General features: G+C 38.6%; 1 protein-coding gene across 2 annotated transcripts; it reads left to right on the top strand.

Annotated features, from left to right (window-relative positions):
• Window positions 1–8,584: 8,584 nt before the first annotated feature.
• On the top strand, window positions 8,585–25,214 carry LOC146453945 (roundabout homolog 2-like). 2 transcript variants are annotated; one of them, XM_085095960.1, is made up of 9 exons: window positions 8,585–8,719; window positions 9,080–9,138; window positions 12,652–12,764; window positions 16,406–16,699; window positions 17,466–17,753; window positions 20,838–21,134; window positions 22,314–22,643; window positions 23,684–23,815; window positions 24,425–25,214. In XM_085095960.1, the coding sequence occupies exons 3-9, from the start codon at window positions 12,707–12,709 to the stop codon at window positions 24,889–24,891; spliced, it is 1,866 nt and encodes a 621-aa protein (XP_084952086.1). In that variant the 5' UTR covers window positions 8,585–8,719; window positions 9,080–9,138; window positions 12,652–12,706; the 3' UTR covers window positions 24,892–25,214. The 2 variants fall into 2 exon arrangements, with proteins under 2 accessions (XP_084952086.1, XP_084952085.1); XM_085095959.1 differs by lacking the exon at window positions 9,080–9,138 and having other exon boundaries at window positions 8,605–8,719.
• Window positions 25,215–25,508: the final 294 nt, after the last annotated feature.

The following is a 25,508-nucleotide window of genomic DNA, read 5'->3' as shown; positions in this document are numbered from 1 at the left end:
ATTTGATCGAGAGTGGGTCCCTAAATGGGTCGCACCAAGTCACGCAAAGCTAGCACATTTTCTTCAGTTCCGCCCCACTCATTCAGTGGTACGTATAATAACTGATAGCATTCAGTAGCTTTACATGCACGAGGCAAGCTGCGGTCAGATTTGCAAAGAAAATCCCAGTCATTGTGCGAAATGATATATTGATTACAACTGAGTGGCTGTTTTGAAAGCAACAAGGTTTCTTTTTTATTATCTATTATTAAGTTTGTTTGCAGTTGTGTATATATTTAGTCGCAGTTGTTGATGTTGTTGTTGTTGTTGTTTTCGTTTTTCTTAAGCTTTTTGGTAAGCTGTTGCATAGCATTTATCCGTGTATGCTGCCTCTGAAGAGTCTCCGAACTTCACAGACAACTTGCCATAGTATGCCCTCTGTGATGGTGTAAGCAGGTAGAAAGGAAACTTTATTAACGTGGCAAATACTCTATACGTGCCAGATGCATTCAACATTGAATAAGTCTTTCATTTTTGTTGAGTAATCATTCAGGATAGTTTAAGCGGTAATTTGCCATTGAAGTATGATGACATAATTATTCATCGAAAGTCTTCCGGTGTGCTATGAAACGCTAAAAAAAAACAATGTTTGTATCTTATGTATGAGCTAAAGACCGAGTTGGACACATACTGGCCGCCCGGGAGAGGGTGGGATGGGGAAGTACTCGTCGGAATTTTTGATGAGGGTGTGCGGCACGATTCTCTGAACCATGACTCTATTTCAGATCAGAATGCATTTTTTTTCCTGTCATATCCATTTCCAGACCTGGGCCGAGTTGTTCAAAGCCCGATTAGCTAATCCTATAGGTTAGGGTGAACTTTTATTCGACTTTTATTACTAATCAATGAAGACTCGTCAAAAAGATTTTTGTTCCTTAGTTTTGATTTAGACTTTTCTTTACTGTTAGCTAAACATACATTTTCAATGGGCAAGTTGGGAACCTCAGTTAATTCTCAATCGGGGATTAGCGTTAATTCGGGACCTGGTCTGTAGAATCCGTACCAGTTTTCAATAAATTAATTTAATCTTTCATACTAAAATGTTTACAATCTGTCCTCTATTTCAGGTCAAAACGCCAGTTAAAAAACCATACGCTTTGGCACCGCACAAACCTATATAGCTTATATAGGAGAATAGCCCCCTATATAACCCCCCCCCCCCCCCCCACCGCCCACCCCCTTCCCGGACTGGCTGGCACAACGAAGACATGATAGAACCCAAACTGAAAGCCAATAAAGTAACTCTGGACAGCCCTTTCGACCTGGTTGGGTCTCGTCAGTAGAGTGTATGCCAGTGAGAATGGAAATGGAACAATCATTCCGGGGAACAGTCTCAAATTCAAAAGCTTGCCAGTTGTCCATTTCCAATTCCACAGCGCGTGACTATGACTCTACAAGCAAAGAATTTGAATAATCATGTTGTTATCGCGATAAGGAAAGTACTAAAGTGTGCATAGATAAAATTATCCTAACGCTGAAAACATGGCCAATACCATGCACGTGAAAATATACAGCATATTGGATCTGAAAAGACCTACGGTCCAAAGAAAACTGAAGGTGGATACTGGTAGCAGCATTTTCGTTCACGGTCCTTTGTCGCCACCAGTATTCATTATGTTAGGAAGGGATGTGCTAAATACTAACTACACTTTTGAGGAATACAGTATACAGAGTTCATACCATACCCTTTCCGCTATTCCTGTCAGAGTTAACACCTGATTGATATGGACATAATTTCCGCAAGAGCTCACTAAAAATGTCATCCTCGTATCTACTTATTTTAGGCCTCCTTTTGTTCAATGTCTTTTCCATCGAATGTTATTGACATTTTATGCAAAGATTTCCTCTTAGTTATTTTTTTTTTGTTTCTAAGACTATGAAATAAGTTTTGTTGATTTCGTTCAAAAAATTTTCCTTAGGGTATGTCTACACTATGCTGGATAGCACTTTATGCCGTTGTGAAAAATACTCCGGCCTGGTGTGAACAGAAGTGGCCCAAAACCAACGCCATGTTTCCACTAGAATCCAATCCTCTCTCATAAAGAGCTCTTTCTCTCATAGTTGTTGACTGCCGTTTCGGTTTGATTCTCTGCTCACACTCATCAAGAAAGTGTCACGAAAACTTGTCCAATATGTAACGATTCACTTTCAAGACCGAAGTATCGCAGCATTGCTCCGGTGCAAAGATCGATCCGAAATCGGCGTTTTGTGTGTGAACGAAAACCCTATCCGATACGTTTTTGGTGCCGGCACAATAGCTATCCGGTATAGTGTAGGCATAGCCCTAAAAATAGCAACAACGTAGTTAACCTTCGACTAGGCTCTATTTTCGTTTCACAACGCGGAAAACGGGAATCGAAAGAAAGGATGTCTTGTGATAGATTGCATCAGACCCAATGTTAGCGAGCCACCACACAGAGAAAATAAGAGCGCTCATAATATTGGGCCTGACCACAGGATACAAGGATGAGTTTCTTTGCGTTATCTGCAATTACAATAAAAGCTTACAACTCTCACAGTTATTTGCTGTGCCTGGCTCTATTTAACAAGATGCTTTGTATTTCTCTGGAATCTCTGAGTCTATAACTGCAGCTCTCACTGCGTAACGGTCACGTTTTTGTTTTTGATGTCTAAACACGATCCAAAAAGTACATCGCCGGTAAAATTTGCTGTTGTCAGGTGGGTGGGACAAGCAACGCAATACAATTTTGTTGTCGTGGAAAAAATATTTGAATTGACACCTAGAAACACCAAGACAAACATCAACAGACAGAAATAGCGCTTTAAAAAATGCGCTAAAATCAGCTAATATTAGCTGACCTTTCAACAATCAGGACGTCAATATTTATTTTGCCTTCCCGACAAAATGGTTTGCGAGGGGTTAAGCCGATCGCGAAAGAAAGGTTGACGCCGGAGTACCCTCTACTTTTGTCCTCCTTCCTAAATTATTTATTTTGCTGACGGGCTATCAGATTGGTTAGGTTTAAACAATTCGTCTACCGAGCAGAGCCGTCGGTTGCTCCTTCCGTTTCAGTAGTAGTTTCTTTTTTTGACGACCACAGACTGAGCAAATACTCTGATGGGATTATAAATAAGCTGGTGTCACGTGAGAAGCAGCTAGATTTCAAAACAGTGATGCAACAGTCAACAGAGTGATGCGTACACAAGAGAAAAGCTCTCTGAAAATAAATATTAAAAAAAAATGAGACTTCAAACTACAGTCCTAGTCAAGTTTAGTTGTGACACTTCACAACCAAGCTGAAAATGTCCCTCTCCTGCACCCCTCCCCCCCTCCCCCTCAATGTTGTTTTTCGGAATATTAATGCTTCTAGCCAATCTTGTAAACCAACATTGAGAGGGCATCTGTCCCATCTAATGTGACTAAAACTGTAGGTCTCACAGTCTTTTAGGCGTACGCCAGTCTTTGTTCTAATCACCCATCACAAGTTATTGGAAGCTAAATTTCCTGTCTCTTTCTTTTTTTTTTTTTTTTTTTTTTTTTTTACAATTTACAACTTTTACTTTCTCTCGGGTTATATTTATCTACGTTGGATTTATAGGTATATGCTGCTTTCATTCATGCAGTCCCCACATCATGCACGCGACACCGATCAAAGGCTTCTCCTATTTCCATTTTCACTACAAAACTATCACAGTTTGGCAGACAAAAACGTTCCTTTCTCAATAGTGTACTTATTTAAAACAGTCAGTTTTTTAGCTTTCGTGCGATTGAAATTGCTAGTGAGTACTACAACACAAGAATTAGTTCTAAGACTTCTCTTTAACAAATTAATCTCCAGGGAAAGTAAATTGAGCGACTTTTTGAGTACTTTTGAAGTAAATTTATTGCAGATTCATCAATTCCGCCGGCATACTTTCAGAATGTATAGCCCAGTGTAGAGTAGAGGTAATCAGACTAGGGAAAGGACAACTATAAATACTTCTTCGGCTTCAAAGATTGTAATCAAAGAGTATGTTTATGGAGTGATCCAACATTCATTTTGAGTCCTTACTTTTTCTTTTCTCTTGCCAAATGCACTGTTTAAATTCTTTCTTTCTTTTAAATATTATCCATAAAAATAGTCCTTTGTCACCAATGTTTATCTCCCAACACACTGTCAAAGTTATATCTGGTTTAATCAACTGAGTTGATAAAGTAATTTTCCCCACTGCAAAACGATTCTAGCGCTGACATTGCGAGCGCTAGCTCTTGTCAGGACGAGGTCAATTCGCTCTGACGAAGGGCTACAATTGTGCATAGCACTCGAGAGGTCAGCTCTAGGATCGCTTTACTGTGGCCAAATTACCTTATCATGAACAGTGTATCAACTCCCCTACCGACGCAGCACCATATTTCTTTAGAAACAAATCCCCTTACCATACTCAGGCTACACAAACGCGCTTCCAAGACAATTTCCAATCGCAGCGTCCTCAGCTTGGGTGGTCTAAACTATGTCCTACATTGTTTAAATATTTACACGTAATCATATATCTCAGCTTGGCATTCCTCTTCCGTTGCAGTCGCAATTGGACCGCTCTCAATGCTTAAGTTTCCTGCGCTACTTGACCAACTACACAAGAACGCCAGACTGATTCCCTGTCGCCTACTTTAAAATCAGTATAATGGGACGGACCAAAAACTTCGCAGAGTTATGGGCTTTAATCGCGGTTACGTACAATTTTGAGAAGAGCTAAGCAAAGGCTTCATACGTCCTATAACCCACTGCGTTCTAATCGAACGAGCTCAGACTTCCCATCACACACTGCCATCACAAGGAGTAACTTGGATAACATCCCTCGCCGTAGGAACCTCAAAATTTACGGTACTACACTTTATTTGCCCAAATGAAAACTTAATAGGATCATTTTGCAGTTGTGAGCAGAAAAAACAAACGAGATCTTGCTTGGAAGGCAATTTAAATTTTATTTTCCACAGATACAAAATAAATTGCAATTAAATTTCATGAACGAATTAAATGACGTGTGATTGTTTTAGGGACGACTTGGGGGCCCGGTTCCCTCACTCGCCCTCCCTCTGAGGGCCGAGGCGACCACATATTTTGTGTCAAGAAGAGCGTTGAAGATCTGGATCGCCACTAGATATACTGAAAAAGATACTGAGGTCCAAATACACAAAATACATAACAAAAATTTGATTTTATTTACTACTCCACTATTTTCAAGGTTATTTGCCTAATTCCGTCATAAAACAATTTAATCACGATTCCACCTTCGCGCACAAAACCTGATGATGTAAAGACACAAACATTCATACTCCAGTGTAAATTCATAACGCACCACAAGGATTTTTCTAAAGCCGTGGCATACGTGGACAAATGATTAGAAAAAGCTCTACTTCTTGCAGAATATGAAATATCTTATTATCCACCGGCCCACGGGGCTTTTCAGGGATAATTTACACCCCTGTGTGGGGGACTTTGCCAGACTGCTTGTGGCGCAGTTTACAATTTTAATGAAGTAATGAGTAATGAATTCAACCCCTAATGTGAATGTGAAATTGAGATAGACAATAGAGGTCGTCACTGCCAAAAGAATATTGCTTGATGCACTGTAAAACGCGATATGACATGTAAACTACAACTGTGTTATAACTCAAGATAATAGATGTCTGGCACTGTGGAACATTGTGGTGGTCAATAACCCGGTCATTATTTGCGTAGGCCACAAGGATTTAGCATCAAAACTACGAACTAACATGTAACTTGAATATAGCATCAGTTTCCACCACTGCTCAGTAATAATCAGACAGCATCAGCTCGCAGCTTGTGTAGAAATAAAGATATATCTATCCATCCATCTATCTGTCTGTCTGTCTGTCTGTCTGTCTATCTATCTATCTATCTATCTATCTATCTATCTATCTATCTATCTATCTATCTATCTATCTATCTATCCAATATTTTTGGGAAAACATTCTTTATACTGAAGTGAAATTGCTATATGCAAACCTGATATCAGAGGACGATCCTGAAAGCTTCTTTCTCTCGCTTAAGTTCATCAGTCCCTTGTCATCTGCACAATTTAAACCTCTTTCTCTATCAAACTCGTTCATCCACATCCTTTCTTCAGCTATTTTATAGGATTGATAAACTGCTACGTGTTTTTTTTTATTTTATTTTATTTCCTCCCAGTGAAAGGGATGTTTTTCTTCAGTCGTGTATGTCGACATAGGTATCAAGATTGTTTTTGTTTCATTCCGCCTACCTGAAGGGGAAGTTTATTTTGTTGCATTTAGATGCTTGGTATTTGAGATTTATTCATCCGCAGTTTGTAAGTCCTTAAGCTCCGGGCCACAAGCTCTTCCGTCAGTAATAAAGGCGCCTTTCCAAAACAGCTCAGTTAGCTCTTTTTATGGTTTGCATGCGAGGGTAGCCTGCTAGCCTTGTTGGAGACTAAAATTCCTTTCAATTGTGGATCATTGAGTGTCGTATAATCAAAAATTAAGTAGTTACACTGGCCAATCACAACATACACAAGCAATGGCTTCAAGCGCGGGAAAACGCCAGCGAGCAAGTCACGATTGTTTTTGGTTTTGCTTCTGATTGGTTGAGAAAGTGGCGCGAGTTTTGTTAACCAATCACAGAACTCGGCAAAAAAAACTGGAAACAAACGAAAAAATTATTTTGACGCCCACTCGTCCACTTCATAGCGAGTGGTGAAAAAGGCCTCCATTATTTTCGACACTCAACTGAAAACCGCTCTAATGACTTAAAAACAACGCTATCAAGTACTGGCCAACCGCGCATAGAAGGAGTTTTGAATTGACAGCCATTTTCGCAAGGGTTTATGCTTCAACACTTTTTCATTGATTAAATTAAAAGTAAACTAAGCAAGGCTGTCGGACTGCGTAGAAAACTTAACACGACAGTGACATGATAGAGACCAAACCGAAAGTCAAAAATCTACATTTTCATTCGCGGTCCTTTGCCACTTATTCGCTGAATCATAGTTTCCTGAAGGATTAGTTTTCGACTCAAATCCAGCCGTGAAAGACACCAAAGGGGCAATATCAGCAATTTTTAGTGTCACTTTGGACAGCCAAAAAGTACAATTGTTTCGAGGGAAATCAGATTAAAATAATGGTTCAGTTTTGTCATCAATTACCCTACTAGTGCAAGGAAACTAGTATTAATTATGTTTGGTTACGGATGGAAAGAATGCAAATGGAAACAACTTGAAGAAATTGACCAATTTTTCAAGTTCTTCCTGCGTATCTTGTGATAAATCACAGAAAACTCTTTTTTGCTGGATTCTCCCAAAAGTTGTTCCCTCTCACCATTTTTTTGTGCAAACGTTTTCTCACCAATTCACTGAATTTTCTAGTGCCAGCATTCAAAGTGACTATCTCAACTATCTGTAGTAAACTTTGAAAAATCAACTTCACACGTTTATACCAATGCAAACGTAAAAGTAATAGCGTCGAGTTTTGTTAAAACGTTCTATACTAGTGTGACGAATAGAAGCGGATTCCAACTTCAAAAACAAGTTGCAATCTCAATTTTTCCAATTTTCTTAATTGCCCAGTTTTTCAAGACCTTCTCTTGCGTTTCGTGAAAGTTGATAAAAACTAATTATGGTTTGCATCTCCGTTTGAGGAAATCACTTGATATATTTCTCTTAGTGTTCTTGCGGAGCGTTTTGTGAGGAGATAAATTATTTAGTTTTAGAAACGACGTTACCATAGCGTGTGTAGATTTACAGCGTCTGTTTCTACTGAAACCAGACTATTAAGGTCAGTAAAGAACACAACAAATACAAAGTACGGAGAGGGCTTGTTCAGGGACACTCAGCGGTTTGTTTCCGTGTATTCCTGTTTGGGTGGCCTTATGCCCCCTCAGAAATTCACCTTTAATCGTTAAGAAAATCTGCAGTTTTTTTCTGCAAAATGTTAGCTCAAAATTTCGTAACTCTGAAAAACTAATTCCTTTCATATATGTTATTAAAAGTGTGAAATAAGTTCAGCTAGTATTTTCGTAAGACCAACAACAGCTCATAAATTCGGAGAATAAAATTCCATTTCGTAAAAACTTTCTGCAACAGCTAAAGCATTTTACCTCCTACAAGACACAGAAAAATCACGCCAAATAGCAGAACTCACCAACAAAACGCATTCCAATACGGTAACGATTTCTGAACAATGTGTGTTGCGGCTAACTTTTAAATGTTTCTCTAATATCTAACACACTCTTTAGAGATAATGTTTTCAGTCCGTGTGCTTATCGAAAAAATACAGCAACAGCAACTTTACTGATGCTAAGGGTGAATTCTGACAGCAAATTCCTGCGGAAATCGACTGATTGGGCGTTGAATGAATTGAAGAGTGCAAAGTATTACCGGAAAACGAACTTGCCTCAAAAAGGCTGAAAAGGAACTTGAAAACTAGCTGTGAAATAAAAGGAACTTAAAAACAGTACAAAGGAACTTGTTTTTCTAAGAAAAAGCGGAAGAACATGTTGTTCATAATTTACCGTGCATGTCCAACTGCAGTTCTTTGATCAGCATATAAATAGTCAGCGCTTTTCAAAACGTGTGCCAGTCGTTACAGTTCCTTGTGAATGGTTTGTCAGTGACTTACTCCTTGAAAGTTGGCAAAAGTCTATATTTGGAGAAGACAAACCAGTTCGTTTCTGGGTATCCACTACTTTATACGTACAAAAAGGTAAACTTTTGTGCTTAAAATACCTTTTTACGCTTTACAACGTTTAACTTTAAAACGTTTAACGTCTGTAAGTAGACATTTAATTTGCTCAAATGTCGCTTCATAGTTCATACTCCTGCTGTTTTTTGGCCTCTAAATCTCAAGTGTTCTCATCAACTCTAACGTGTTTGCAATTTGAGCTCTCGGTAAAGTTTGTCAAAAACAAAACTCTTGTCAACATCGATCTGTCTCGCTCGGACTGGAATTGAACCAAACGACAATTCTGTAAGCTTGTCTGTAAGACCTGATTCTTATTTCTCAATTGTAAAGCAAAATCTGTGCAAATTTGTAAGAAAAGTGACGTTTTATGTCTCGATTCAGTTGCAGCTCGGACAAAAGCGACAACACAATAGACCTGATATATAGTACCACTGACAAAGGTGACCTGTTATTACCAAAAGTTCTACATTGAAGTGTTATAACTTGCCTAGATGCCAAGAAAAAAGTTACAATTTCTTGCTCAGTAGCTTACAAACGTTAAAAGGTGGTGGTAGTTGTCCTCCCGATACCTCTTAGCCAAGTAGGGTGTGAGGTGCCTAGATACCTCATAGACAAGAGACAGCGCTGAGACAAGAGACAAGTTTCAGGTTTTTTCTAATTTTCATTGCAGCGCTCTCTAAAGCAGACGAAATGTAAAATTTTGAAAAACCACGCATAGATGACTCCTTTGTTCTAGCCAGCATTATATCGCTTCATTTCCCGCGATAGTTTCTGGTCACTGAATATTTTCGATTGCCAACATTATTGAAAGGAAATATCTAAATTGTTGCTAAAATGTCAACTGCAAAACAATACCTCGTGGGAGTTCGTTCATAATATTTGTATTTCGCGATGGTTTTTTTTTTTTTTTCACACAAGAGATGTCGCGCTTTAGAAAACACACACACACACACACAAACGGAAATCACGCCTACCAACGGGCGTACCTTAAAGGGGCAGTATCATGGGAGATCGATGGGAGATATCATGATTTTTGGCCAAAATTCACTAAATTTAAACTTAATGAACACTGTGTTAATATATTTCTCAATCGCTAATTTAAAGAAATGTTAATAGTGATTCTAAGACGAAAGGTTGAACCAAAATATAGTACAACCGGCGATTTTAGTGCGTTACAACAGCGAAATTTGAAAACGTCTGCCAGACGTTTTCAAATTTGAACCCCTCTCCATCTTGGTCATCTGCCGGCGAAAATATCCGTGGATAGTTTCTTTGCATTCTGATAGTCTTTAAATGGAATTTGTCATTATATCTTGGCTGCTATCAACCGAATAGCGTCTTTCCAATTCTCAGTGTGTTACTAAAAATAGCGTGATACTGTCCCTTTAACGACTTCCGCTCAATATGGAGAAATAATTGCAGTGCGTGACCAGTCTCCACCAATCACGTGAGAGCAGCAGCAGACGAAGGTGTTATATACCTGAATATGTATCTCAATAAACGACAGGAAGAGAGGCCGCAAAACACAAAGAAAAAATGCTATTTAGGCGAGCTAAAACCCAAGAAAATGCTTTTAAACATGCAAACAGCACCGCTTAGCAAACAAAAGCCAGAGTGCCATAAAACATGCGTCCATGCCCGAGGGTCTTACAATTTAAAGCAACGACATAAAATAGTAAAGCCAAATTAATGAGTTTTTTCTATTTTCTTATTTAGCTATGAATTTGTTTCTAGACGTACGGTAAAAAAATACTCTCTATTAACACTTTTCACTCTCAAACACACCAAGCTTTTAAAGATATCCTCAAAGCCACACGAAAATGTTTCCCTCGAACAGGATCTACCGCTGTCTTTGTACATTTGCTATAAAAGGACGCATACCTTGACCCTATAGCATGGAATGAGCTTTCATTTTCAACCACAGTGTTTAACTTACAGCTCAAAGAGAATGAGAACGAGGCTTACTTAAGCCTCCCTTTCAAAGGTGTTAGAAATATACGTTGGCTAAGATTTAGACCTTTTTTAAAAAAATCTGCTCTAAATTTCCAAGAGCGAAATATTTGAATATCAACCAAGACTGTTAACAGAATTTTTTTCAGCATTTATGAGAAGAATTTGACTGATTTACCATTTAATTCGAAAACGCGTACTTGGATAGACCATGGTTCTATCTCAGCAATGTTTTACGGAAACAAAAATCAAGTGTGACGGCCTAGCGTTAGCATTGTTTTAATATTTTAATTTTGTGATAAACATTTCGAAAAAACTAATTTTCCATTCTTTCGTACCCACTGCATAAAATCAGTTTTAAAATATTGTAAAATGATAACATTGTTGGTCATTTTTCATGTAAAAGCTCAACTGAACAATTCTTTCTAGTATACAGCTGTTTATCTTGCCGTAAATAGTTGAGTGGTTGCATAAAATCGTTTGTAAAGGATTGTCATTCAAATAGAATCTATTGAGAAGCTTTTCTTTATTATTCTGAGGTGCTATTTATCACGCTACACAAGGTGGTTCAGGGTTTTGAGTCTGTAGGCAATATTTCTATTTTTTTACCATAAAAATCAGAAAAGACATTGATGTATTGTACTGTTATTCATTGTTCTGAACAAGATATTTGTTAGTTTTGAGTGTACAGATCAAGTCCTAAAACAAAGTCAGGAGTAGTTTCTTGTGGTCCTGTTTATTGTGCTGTGAAACTGAGTCGGCGGATAGAATCCTTGAATGTGATCATTTAAATAAAGACTTTGGTGCTTTAATCCCCTGCTGTGCCGTGCGTTCTTCGAATTTTCCAAATTGGAAACTTATCAAATCGCTACGTTGGTATTGTTATGATGTAGAAAATTTTAAATAGAGTCAGCTAAACACTTTCCACAAATAAGATGGTCAACGTTCGTGTTCGAAACCCAAACACCGGAGACGATTGACGACAAATGCGGAGGACTCGATCGAGGCCTACAAAACCCGGATGTGCCATCAAACCCTCGCAATTTCGGAGGAGGCAATCACGCTAATTAGGTCACGTTTCCAAAACGCAAGCCGCGCCTGGTTCAGCCTCCGTCATGATAATTTACACTTCTTAACAAAGAAATACAGGAAACAGCCTGAGTTTGTTTATACTAGAACTTTGATGTTTGGCTAAGTTACGATTCAGAATGAGTTCAGCAGTGACCTTGGTTGATGTTGGTTAATTGAAGTTATTTCGCTGAGCTATGGCTTAAAATACATTCAACAGTGGCCCAAGTTGGTGTTGCGTAATTGCTTTCGCATGGAAAATCTCCGCTACGATTTCGACTGTGTCTAGCGTAGCTAAAAGGAAAATATTTTCGGAAGGTCTTTCAACCCACTGAATATTCTGTGAGGTCGTTTTCGTAAGATACAATACAGTTTTGCTGTCAGAAATATATCCTCAAAAGATATGGAATGTCAAAGCGTAAAATTCTAACGCCTATGATTTTTCACACTGAATCACGCACTCACTTGATGTATCTTAACAACTTCTTCAATGTGGTGAAAGAAACGTAATGTTAAGCCTGGCGAATAAGTGTTCAATGTTCTCAGATCTATTTAACGACTCTAGTCGATTTTAAAGAATACTTCAGATTGCCCTCTAAATCTGGATGCCTCATAAACTACAAATAAAACGCATTTTTAGAAATCTGTGCGGTGGTCATTAGGAATTCAAATTTATGTCAGCCGAGATAAATCGCTTTTTAACGTGAGACAGGTGCGTGCAGTAATTTAGAATGCACCTATTGAAAAATTTTCAATCAGTCAGCGGGGAAAGAGCAAACAATTTTGATTGTGTTTTGCTGTAATTTATTGAAACGTTTTATCTTAAATTTGTTTACTGTTTATTCGTATGAAGGCGCTGGCCGAGGTGTCATTAAGGCCCTGACGCCCGGCAATCGCGTGGTTGTAATCTTGCTTATAAAAGTGGATCCGTTCAGAAATTTCAGGTGCAAAATTTAAGACGTTCACCTCAAGTGTGCGACATAAGCAACGATGTGGAAGGATAGGTGTCCCTGGATTCTGGTCCTTACAGGAATCACTCTGTTACAAGGTAAGTTACAAGGTTTGTCTGCACACTTTGAATTCTGTTTGCCTGTACTTGAAGTAATTTCTCCTGTGTTTTTTTTTTTTTTAATCTTCATTTTCTGATATTTCAAAACGAGTTTAGACACGCTTTTTGTCAAAAAGGGGCTGTGTGAATGTTAGGTTGGAAACGAAGAGGATCTCTCGCGGGATTGAGAGTTCCTGCGGCATTATAAGAATAATTGTAATTATTTTTAAAATTACTTTTTTTTCTCTTCGAGTTGCGTTGTCGATGTTCAAAGTAGCTTCTCCAAATATGCATGCATAGGGTGGTGATTTCACCTCTGTGAACTTTTAGAATTAACGGATTTGTTTTTTGTTTAGATTTGTTTTGTTTTTCTTTTTGCCAAAGCTGCAGTCTTGACTTTCAAAGCCTAGATTTGATTTGAATATTCTGAGTTAAAACCGCTCCTCATTATCGATAGATGTTTAATTGGCTTTTTCAAAATAACGCTTTTGAATTTCTAAACTAAATGCAGTTTTACGATATACAAACAGGTATTAATGAGCTTGGCAAAATCCGAAAAAGTGGTTTTCGCACAATGAAAACATGTTAACTGGCATAGCCGCAGGTATAAGATTAAATTTCACGTATTCTTTGACTAAAAGAAAACATCTCTATTATGGCAAATGGAATGAAACAATTTCTTTGCTTGTAAAGCGAAATCTCATGAGCTATGACACGATTTTTAGTGCAAAAAGGTACTTGAAAATACTTGAATGAAGAAATTAATGTACTGCACGGCCCTTAGGGCCATATTTTAAAGAATAAAAGCACACTAACAATTAGAACTTAGCCAACCAATCGTTTTACTCGACATTTTAAGTAAACTGATAAGCAAATCGATGTCCAATCAAAAAACAGCCCAAAGTGGCCATTCACGTCAAAACGATTTATTTAATTTTTTAAGCGAAAGGGTCATTCTTTACATCACGTATATAGCTCACGTGGCAGCAAACTCAACCGGTGTTCTGTGCAAAGATAAAAGTTTTTCGTGAAAACAGGACCGCTAATGTTAACACGTGCATTGTAAAATGGAAATATAGTGCACGAAATATGGTTGAATGGTTGAATACTACAAAAAAAAAGCTGTAGAAGAGAGCAAATTATCAGACTGAGAATTAAGAACGATTGAAACTTATTGATAAAAGGAAAACAGGGAACCCGGCCTAATTTGACTTTCAAAAAGAAGGCAAATTGAAACTTAGTCAATGTTAGACAGATAGAAACCATTTATCGTGTCTATGTTTATGTTGCTGTGATTTTGCAATTGAATGGGAACCAATTTCGTTTACACTTCGATGTTAACGGTTGATAAAAGTAAAAATTAAAATTCCATAAATTTATTTCAGTTTTATTCTCATTTTCCCTGCATATGTTTCATGGATTTTACAATCTTCTAATCCAAATTTGTAGGAAGAATTAATCTTTTCTTATTCATAAAACCTTTTTGTTAAAATATTTATATTCTAGGGGAAGGGGAGTGGGAAATGTTTGTTTACGCGCGTACCTTCTTCTTCACGATGAAACTGGCGCGATAGCTTTGCTATCACTAGTACTGTGAATGTAATTCATGGTGGCCTTGATAGAAGGCAGTTGTCCTAAGGCACTGAAAACATCTGTTCATATTTTTGAAGTTGTTTCGATTAGGAAAGAAAACCATTTATTTTTGGGAAGACATGCAAACGCTGTTATTAATGCAGTGCTTGCAGACATAACTCTCGATATGAAAATAATTTAAGACGGACCAAATAACTTTTAACATTGATCGCTATATTGATTTTAGACATCTCTGAAGTTTTTAAACCTGTCTGGCTTAAAACCTTAATCTGAAGGTCTGTTTTCCTGAGTAAAATTCTCGGCTGAACAAACGTACACATCGAGGGCTTTACAGCGTCATGCGTTTAATCTCCTCTTTGTTTAGATTAAGATTTACCTGGAAAATGTTTTGCTAATTTTTGTAGTATTAAAGGTACCAAAATAAACCAAACACTATCACCTCCCACGCCATTTTTGTAATTTCATTTTGTACAATTGACTGTGCGATATACATACAGACATATCAGTAAATTTAGAAAAGCATTGACGTCATAATCTTTCCATCCTTCGTCAAGAACGTGTGTTTATGTCTTAGCATAATTAAACTATTTGTCCCTTCTTTCTCCAACGTTCAGCATTCATCTTGCCATTGACTTTCATCATGCGTCGTACAACAATTTGTACTGCAACTAACGGTTCTTGTCCATGATTAAGGAGCTTTAGCAACGACGAAAGCGACGGCAACAAAAACGTCACTATTAAAATGAATTGGCGTTTTTCAAACGTCGTTGCGACTATTGCAACTCGCTTTAAATGTTAAATGTAATTTTCTGGAGTATAATTAACCTTGGAGAACGCACCGAAGTTTAGACTAAGAAAAATTCGCCTTCGCCCCTTTAAGATAGCAAACCAAGACTGCTAGGATTTTCGGAAAGCCAATAAAAGCCCATAAATTCGTAGCAAAGTTATCAGTTCCCTAAAATGTTCCGCGACTTACGTCTAACTGAGAACTCGAACAGATCATAGTGTATTACTGCACATTAATATTCATTTTAAAGGCACGAAACTATCTTGGAAAACAGAAAAACGTCACTGGAAGTAAATATTCTGTTAGGCGCCCCCGTTTTTTACTCTAGAAAGTTAGTCTTTTAGAATGCTGTTTGGCTTAAATCAGCAAATGTAAATTTTCATGTCTTATGTGGAGGGCCTTTAGAGTACAACAGTTTGAAATTTACTACTGTTTGAATGGGGTCAGCATGTTCTTGGAATAGGACAAAGTCAAGCAGCTAAGTCTTTCAAAAGGTATTTGTTCAAAGTTAACTCAAAAATAAAATAAAACTGAACTGGTGGACTATTTCGAAAACGTTTGCCGTCCTTTTCGGAGAAGTGTTTATTCTGGCAGAGTACGCAAACTGGCATGAACATAGCATTGCCGAACAAGTTGTGCCCAGCCAATAACTTTGAGACGAGAAATTCTCCTTCCCCAAAAGTTGTTCAAGTTGCTTTACTTGACTTGTTTTTTCAATCCCCCAAAACATATCCTATCACTCCAAATCATCTGGCCCAGTTGTTGCAAATTCGATTAACGCTAACCCTGATTAAACTTTAAGCTAGGTTTCTATCTCGCTCGTTGCAAGATTTTTAAGCTAACGGTGAAGAAAAGTCTGAGTCGAGACTAGAGAAAAGTATCTTTTGGAAGAAACTGAACTTATTGGTTATAACGCACGAACCAAAGTTCACGTTAACCCAGGATTAGCTCAGTCGGGCTTTGAACAACAGGAACCCGGCTGCCGTGCATTGCAATTTACGTAAACATTTTGATTGACTGGCGTACACAGGATCTAGCTGTGAAAGATCTAATCAGCCAAAACGGACATACAAGTAAAGTAAGCAAGGCCGATACTGCGCAGAAAACTTAACACGACAATGACATGATAGAGACCAAACCGAAAGTCAAAAATGCAACCGTGGAGAGGGATGGACTAGCGCTACGGAAACCGGGTAACTTCTAGCTTGATCCATCTAGGTTCTTAGACAAACTAGCCCTAATTTTAATTTTGTTGTTTTAGGTCCTTCTCCAACAAATGCCATCTCCGCTAGAATACACGCGGTTCCTATGAACATCAGCCTCAATCCAGGAGCCAATCTGACGCTGACCTGCCTGGTGCAACATGGCGGCCCTGCTGACGCTATACAGTGGTTTAAATATGGTAAGGCAATCAGCATTAAGCAGCATTCAAACCCATTGCAGTGGATGAAGATATCACTGAAAAACATCACGAGGGCTGATGCTGGAAAATACAAATGCACGGTTTGGAAAGGACAACAAACTGACACCGACGTGTTTTATCTTCAAGTAAACGGTAACTGTATGCAATTAAATTTTGGCTTATTCTGTGCTAAGAAACTGATCATTAGTGAAAAGAGCACTACTCTTTTCTACCACACAGCCTTCAAAACTGGAATAATCCAGCTTTGAACGATATTTTATTTTCTGCGTATCTTAATTTTCGCCTCATCAGCTTTAGGAAACGAAATTTTATTTCCTGAACTGTTGTTGGTTTTAGAAAAAGGCTAGCTGACTCTTTTTTCACATTTTAACGACATATTTGCCTCTTCGAATATAAAGGGAATTAGTTTATCAGTATATTACGAAAATTTTTGAGCTGAAATTCTGCCCAAATAAACTGTAGTTTTTCTTAACGACTAAATCTGCCATTAAGGCCATCTAAACGGATATCTACATAAAACGTTGGTTCGGCCCCTGATTGAGTCCAACGTGGAACTTTTAACTTTAAAATCTATCCGAACTCAAAGACAGCTGGCAATGAGTAGTCAGCTTTATTTCAACTTAATTTGTGCATTTGGTTCGGCTCGTACGTATAAAGATCGATTTGACCCAGATGTTAATCTTCAGTAGTTGGCCGATTCAAATACGAGCAGTCACACTTAATGGGCCAAACGCCAAACTTTACACTAGGCCAACTACGCCGTTTGACCCCACAGGCTAATACGTGATCTACAGATTCCTCATTTGTTAAGGAATGGATTAGGAAAGAACGCATTACCACAAGAAGTGTATAAATACATTATCTTTAACTGGTGTTTTTTTTTTTTAATACAATCAAGGCGTGCCTGTGATAACACATTTACCCAAAGAAGTTCACGCCAAGCAAAATGAAGACAAACGGATCCCTTGTGAGGCTGAAGGATGGCCTAAGCCAACCATAAGATGGAAAAGATTCGACGACTCATATCTCAAAGATGACATGAATTATGGAATCAAGCCTCATCCGACACTAAATCGAGTATCTTTGCTGCTTAGGTCTGCCAATCAAGATCTGGAGGGTGAATATTACTGTGAAGCGAGTAATGTGTTTGGAAAAGTACAGGAAGATGTTTGGGTGATTATTGAAAGTAAGTAAAGATGAATACTGCATTGATTTAAGGTGAAGTGCAATGAAATCGATTGAACAATTTCGCTATTATTAAAAATCTAGCTTGGCTACGAGACTTAAATGAATAAAACAACAGAAATTACATTAAGGTTCAGAAATGAATAATTCATTTACTTTGTTTTATTCCACTAAGCCTCGTAGCCAAGCTAGAATTTTAATACATTGATCCTTCAAAGAAATTCCCAGTACCACCCCCACAGTGGGAAATGCCACCCCACACCCCTCTCCAACCATTGCCTTCCAATCATTTTCTGCGTAAGAATAGGCAACATAGATTGGAGTGGAATTGACCTTGATCACGGTATTTTAAGTTTCCATGTTGGCCAGGTAACGAAATACAGTCAGCTCACAAAGCCAAAAACAGGACCTCTAAATTAGCAAATAGGCTGTCGTTTAAGGTGTTGATTTTAAAATAGTTCAAATGTGATCCATAAATTCGCAAAAATTTGTACTTTTAGGTGTTGTTGTGGGAACGGGCAAAAGCCTGTAAAACTCTTAAACTTAACAGCAGTTTATATTCGCTATTTACAAGACTTTAAAACTTGGCAATTTTACCAGTCTGAAGGTGCTCTTTACAGCAGTAGCAATGGAGTTTCGTTTGTTATCTGTCTGGCCAGCATCAAATTTCACATTACTGTGATAAACTAGAATTACTGCCAATACCCGATTACAATGGATCTTAAAGAACTTGAACGAGGATCGCAGGTTCACTGCAATTCGTGACCTGTTTTCTTACGTCATTCCCTTCAAACTGTCTGCTAAGGAGTGTTTTGGACAGCTATGAAAAGAAATCAGTAGTATAGCAGCTCTCGTGAGCTTTTAGTAGACCGCTTCCGAGTTAATGTGAACCTCATTATAACAGCGAGGCTAAGTGCACAGCTTTTTACATGAAAATTAGTTTTGTTCGCTAGAAATTAAAACTAATCTTCGTAATAGGTAGAATAGGGAGCTTAAGCAACGACGACGGCAACAACAACGGCAGCGACGGTACGTGCGTTTTACATTTTGGTACATTTCTTTGCCGTCCTCTGCATAACAACAACGTGAAATGCCCGCATTTAAGGTTTTGTGGAGAACGTGAACAGTAGACTGTGAATTTTTCATTTCCTTTCTTATCTTGTACGCCACTCCTACCAATTTGGTTCCTGTATAGTTCGCCATATTTGTAAAAGTTGAGCGAGTTTAAATAATCGCAAAGTTGCACAAATGAAATAAAGATATATTTTCGGGTGACGTTCTCGTTGCCGTTGCCGTTGTCGTTGTCGTTGCTTAAGCTCCCTAATATTTAAAAGGATGACGGCGACGGCAACGACAACGCCGCAAAGCAATAGGCTAAACGAGGAAAAACAATCACTCTGCACGTGCGTTTTGAATTTGGGTACATTTCTTTGCCGCCCTCTGAAAAACAACAGGGACCGCAGTTAAGCAGACACGACGACGAAGCCAATGGAAACAGGACTTAAAGATTACATTCGCATTTTCTGAATAAATTCATGATGATTTCTACTCATTTATTTTGTGTAATGTGGCCGAATTATCCAGGAGCTAAGGTCCTAGGGGCAAAACAAAAAATTCAGAAAGAGAAAGGAAAATTAACTATCATGCGTTCACGTTCTCCATAAAACCTTGAATGTGGTCAGTTCACGTCGTTGTTTTTGCGGAGGACGACAAAGAAATGTATCAAAGTTTATAACGCACGTGCAGAGCCAGTGTTTTACTAGTTTAAACTATTGTTTTCTAACGTTCTCGTTTGCGTCGTCGTCGTTGTTGCTTAAGGTGGCCGAACACAGTTTGCGCGCGCTTTACAGATTCTGTTAGTGATACTATTAAGCGAGCGCTAGGGTTGTGGTTCGCCAATATGGCGGTCGATAAAGTGATCCCTCAATTTCACATGAAATAGACAATAAAGTTAAGTTTTGATCCTAAATAACTAATTTTTACCGTTTCTGGACTCTTTTTCTGTTCTTTCCAAGCAAAAAAGTCATTCACCAAGACCTTTTGCATGCTTTTCATCTTTGTCATGACACCCAATTAAATCCACGCATGCGCATTTGACCAAAAATTGCGACTGGTTGTTTTCGTGGAAATGAACTGTTTCCTAGGGAACCGCGCATTACAATTTCGTGAAATTTGGCATGAAAATAGTTCCCTAAAAGCGCAACAGCGCCTACAAAGAGAAACCTAAATCTAACAGAGGGTATCTCCACAAAACATTTAAATGCAAAATCAATATTTACAGGAGATCTCTCAGTTAAAATTACAAGAAAAAAGCGCAACTGTGTTAGTGTTTTGTGAGTTTTTCCGGATACCAAAAATGGAAAAAAATTTAATGAGTACATTTTCTAAAAGTAAGGAAACCTACTATTTATGGACGTTTAATAGTTCACTGCGTTGCCATGGAAACGGTGCTTAGCTCAACAAGACGTACGAAAATACATTTTTTCTTAGTTAGTCTTACACCATACCAATTTTGGGCGTCCAAAAATACATAGTTTCTAAATAACGTCTTCTAACATCTGTACACTAAAACACTGTATTCGGCCACCTTAAGGTGCATGACAACGTGAAATAACCAAATTCAAGGTTTTGTGAAGAACGTGAGGGCACGAGGGTGAATTTTTCATTTTCTTTCTTAACTCGAACGCCACGTCTATCAACTTTGTTCCTGGGTGGTTCGCTGTTTTTGTACACGTTGGATGAGTTGAAATATTCGAAAAGTAGCACAGATAAAATGAAGTTATATTTTCAAGAACGGTTTTCGTTGCCGTCGCCGTCGTCGTTCCTTAAAGTCCCTAGCAAGCCTTAATTTCAAAATGAGGTTCAAAGCAACTCGGAAATAACCTATTGTTTTATCTGTGGAGCAGTTGTTAGTTTTTTCAGCATTGGGGGTATGTTCTGTTGTTTGTTATAATGTTTTCATCTAGAAGGGTTGCAAGTCAATCACGTGAGACTTTATGAGAGCTGCCTCCTCGTCGAGTGGTTGCGTTCTTTTAAATATTTCTACGTCAATGTGTTGTTTGTTTGTTTGTTTTGTTTTCTGTAGCTCCTCCTACGCGGGTCTTCGTGAAATCTCACTATGTCGTTGCAAGAAAGGGATCAAACGTGACGCTGGTATGCGAGGCTACTTCACTTGCCTGGCAAACATCATATTGGGTGTGGTACTTCAATAACACTTCCCTCCCAAGTGATCAAAATACAGTGAGGGAGGTAAATGGTCGCATGATTATAGAACTTCACATTCAAAACGTTTCTGAAGGAGATGAAGGGTTGTATAAATGCGAAATGATGGGGGACCTAACGCCTGTCACGAGTAACATCACTTTGATTGTTGACGAAAAAGGTAACATTTGGTGTTCATTATTTGGTGTTGTTTATTATTTTAGGAGCAATGTCACCTATTTTGAATAGCTAAAAAACATATTTGTATCGATAGAAACGTTAAAATAATGGCGATATTTTGTTCAAAATGGCATTACTGGTTCACGGAAGCTTGTCTCAGTCAATTTTGTCTGCGGATGGCTGGGATGGAAATGGATTGCAAATGAGGATATTGGCCACTTTTTTCAGGTTCCTCGAATGTAGTTAATTCTTCCTCGGAGAAAAAATATTTTCCTTCCGGTGCTGTAAGAGCGATTTGATGTCAAAGAAGGGGTTCTTTGTCAAATATTTGAGGAGTTTACAGCAAAATCTCCGTGGAAGTGCCCTTCTTATTTGGTGCTGTTGACACTGTGGCTTTGAACCTTACACCCTTACAAATGATGGATGTTCGCCACCAAACAATTATTCAAAACAATCTATAGTCACGAACTTGACATTACGCTTGAAATATAACTTAACGTCAACTAAGGAGACTACTACCAAGGATTTTTGCTTCTTTGCAACTCACTTCTCGGTGTTTCATCCGATTTCCAAACAACGAGCTAGAAGTGGGTTCAAAAAACGAGGTGCAGTCGATTTTTTTAAACCAACTTCGAGGTGTTTGGAAATCGGATAAAAACACTCTTTCGGAGAAATTCAAAGCAAAAGTTTACCAAATTTTATGGTGAATTAACATCACATTTCCAAACTTCCTTCATTGTGGTGATATCCGTTGTTTCTCTTCAGGAATTATTAATAATTTGAGAAATATTACATAACCATTTACCTTAAGGCGGCTGGCACTGGTTTCCATCACTTTCAAGCAGTTAAGCTCAGTTATCCTTTGAGAGATTGATAGAACCATTCTTTATCCCTTAATACAACAATAATGGTATCAAAACAAAGGCCTCAACATTCTTGAACAAGTAATAGTTTTTTTCTTGACATAACAGGTTGCCATAGGAACATTATGCCGTGTTAAAAGCAGCCCTAATTTTATCTTTAAGTGGTTATAACTCAAAAACGAGTTCGGTGACCCCCCTTTGTTATTATGAAACTGTAATCAGTATATTTAGATCAACTTTTTGCAAAGTTTAAACAAATTCTACCCGAGGGGTTCAGAGCCGCCATAACTTTTCGAAAATTTTTGTTTTGTTTTTAGAAAACCTTCAAAACATTTCTACCAGCGGGAAAACCGTTCAAGGGACAACTTACAGCCTAGCTCAGCTGAAATGTTTAACATCTTACTCGCTATTCCTGGAAGCTGAGATGTTTTGGCTATTCCAAGGGGGCGCGCTAAACAACACGGATGTACACTACGAAACGATCGCACATCAGTTGAATAGATCGCGTACCTGGCGAACGGTCGAGATGTCGTTAAAGATCAAAAATATTACCGATTCCGATTTTGGAAACTATACCTGTGTTATTAACAGTTCTGTTGGAATGTCTATGGAGAGGATTCTTCTTGTGCAGTTACAAACGGGAATAGGTATTTATCTTAAATTTTCAAAATTGTTCTAAACTGATATTACGATAGAGATACAGAGAAGGTATAAAGTTGTCTGTGCAAGCCCTAGGACACTTCGACTTGTTAAAGACTCATCTCTCAAACAACCTTTACTTTTAGTTTGCTTTACGTTGCTTTGCCTTGTTATGTTTTGATTTACCGTAGTAAGTAAGGGAGAACTAATTCAGTGTATAAAACTGAATGCAAGGCTGGCACTACGGCAAAGGGCAGATTTACTAGTGGCCAATATTTCGACTAATAGAATTAGTCTTCCTCAGGGCCAGAGCTATACTGAAGGAAAACATAATAACGGCTCCTTAATTAAAGTTTGAAAAATACATGGAAAAACATGATTGGCTAATACATGATATGATGACAGCGTACTTGTAAATATGAGATAACAAAAACACAGCAACGGCTCCTAATATCATGTATTAGCCAATCATGTTTTTCCATGTATTTTTCAAACTTTAATTAAGGAGCCGTTATTATGTTTTCCTTCAGTATAGCTCTGGCCCTGAGGAAGACTAATTCTATAAGTCGAAATATTGGCCACTAATAAATCTGCCCTTTGCCGTAGTGCCAGCCTTGCATTCAGTTTTATATTTTCACGTTCAAGTGATGCCTGGCACGAGGTCTTTCACCAGAGAGATCCGGCAATATTACCAGCAAGTTTAATTCCTGCGTTGTGTGGACCTCGAAGTAAAAGCAGATAAAGAGAAAACTATGGGACACAGTAAAATAACCAAAAAGTCGCAAAATATTAGAAGAAATGGACGCTTTGTTTAACAAAAAGACAATCTCCCCAATATTGTTTTAAAAGTTCTGCTATGTCCAAATATTTCATTCTCCCTTGAAAGCATTGAGCACGTTTACATACCCGCTTCTTTTGCCATCCCTTACTTTACTTCCTTTGTTTTGCTTTTCTCTTCCCTACTCATGTCTTTGCTGTTGCTTGTTTATCGGCATGATGCTCAGAATGTTGATGCTAATAACGTGTCTTTCCCTGTTATATTCAATAGAAGGCGAGGTCAAAAACTCCACAGTGTTGATAGTTCTTTTTCCTATTCTCGCGGGAGGCTTGCTTCTTGCTTTGACGGGTTTGCTGTTTCTTCGAAGGTTGCAGAGACGACGACACGATCAGAAATATCAAGGTACAGAGACACTTTACTACTTGACTGTATGCATCTATTCAATGAAAGAAATTCATAACAAAGGCAATGGTTATTTTCGATAATGACTACCAGGTAGTCGCTTGAGGCCAGAGAAGTTTGGTACTCGTAAAACAATGAGTCTAAAGTGACCGTGCTAAGAAAAAAAGTAGTATTAAAGTCATTTCCGTTTTCCTGAATTAAAGCCATGTTGTTGTTGTATCGACGTGCATGTACACTGTAGCGTTAACTACCCACAGAAGTTTTTGTCACAGGATTCGGCCATGACACTCAGAAAAAAACCCTGGTACGCGATTTTACCCACAGCTCCAAATTCATTCTTGCAATCGAGATATTACAACTGCCATCCCGCAGCAGCTACGGAGCCTCTTCCCGATGCCTAAGCATAGTTTAAATTACAGTCATTTAAACGTCCTAATTGGCCGTTTACCTCCAGCCGGAAAGTAGTCAAACAGAGACATCGGCTCAGTTTCCAGACTACTGGCGGAAATTCGACGATAGAAATGGAAAGTGTGTAGAATGAAAAGTGATGATCTTGCGTTGAACAACTGACAAAGAGTCACAAAGCTTCTTTCCACTTTCCTTTTTCAGAGGCAGCATGCGACGGAGAATTTAAATACGACGTTTTCGTAACCTTCAGCAGCAAAGATCGCCATTGGGTAACAAACAAACTCACCCCTCTCCTTGAGAGTCAGCAGCTGAAATACTGCATCCACAGCCGCGACTTTGAGCTGGGACGAGCCCTGGTGGACAACATGGCGGAGAGTGTCTACTCTAGCCGTAAAGTTTTGGCAGTGATGTCCAAGAACTACATAGAGAGCAAGTTCTGCCGAGGCGAGCTGGAAATGGCGTTGTACAGGAGCAAGGTTGGGAAAGATGGCTCCCTGTTGGTTGTTACAATCGATGGGATAAAGAAGAAGAAACTTCCAAAGGCATTGAGGGAGAGTACCTTCGTGGATTATCACTCTGACAAGGGCAACGCTTGGGAGAAAAAGTTGATGGGATTTCTTGAGCAAACTGTGGAGAAAAACCCGAATATCTTTAATACTAAACTTTGAGACCCAAGGGCATATGAGCCTTTGATGGCTACCAAAGTCTTTCTGAAATGAGTTCCACGTAGTCCAGTTAGCTAATAAGGCTAGCCTCAGGCTTAACGTGACGGTCAAGGGAGAGGCAATAGGTTTTGGGAGGAGCAGGAAGCGAATTAAGAAGTCTTATGGTGGTATGGCTTTATGAAAACTTGTGTTTAAACGCTAACAAGTACATCTACAATCTTATGATAAGAGCAGGGCCGTAGCCAGAAAAAAAATAAGGACTGAGGCAATATCCATGGTTTAATTCCCGGCCTAGCAATTTAGGGTCTTTATGATGATTACGTTTACGCTTATTTGACAAAAATTCCCTCTAAGAGCCCTTAAGGCCGTCTAGATCTAGAGATCGAGGTGAATTCTTTTTTTTGGAGGGGGGGGGGGGGAGGGGGCTATTTAAATGCTACTTTAGGGGCTCTGCGTTCTTGTATGCGGCTGTTTAATGTGTTTGTTGGCGGTTTGTTTCTATAGGAAGGCCTTAGATAACAACGACCTAAACCAGGTTTGCCTGACCAGAGGTTTCGTGAAAAGAAGGGTTTCTGGGGGGGGGGGGGGGGGGTACTCCGGGTACTCCGGTTTTCCCCCCT

The sequence above is a fragment of the Pavona decussata genome, unplaced genomic scaffold (assembly GCF_977016875.1).
Source record: "Pavona decussata unplaced genomic scaffold, jaPavDecu1.1 SCAFFOLD_321, whole genome shotgun sequence".
NCBI lineage: Eukaryota > Metazoa > Cnidaria > Anthozoa > Scleractinia > Agariciidae > Pavona > Pavona decussata.
The sequence above is the reverse complement of the archived record's forward strand: the minus strand, read 5'-3'. Positions and strand labels throughout refer to the sequence as shown.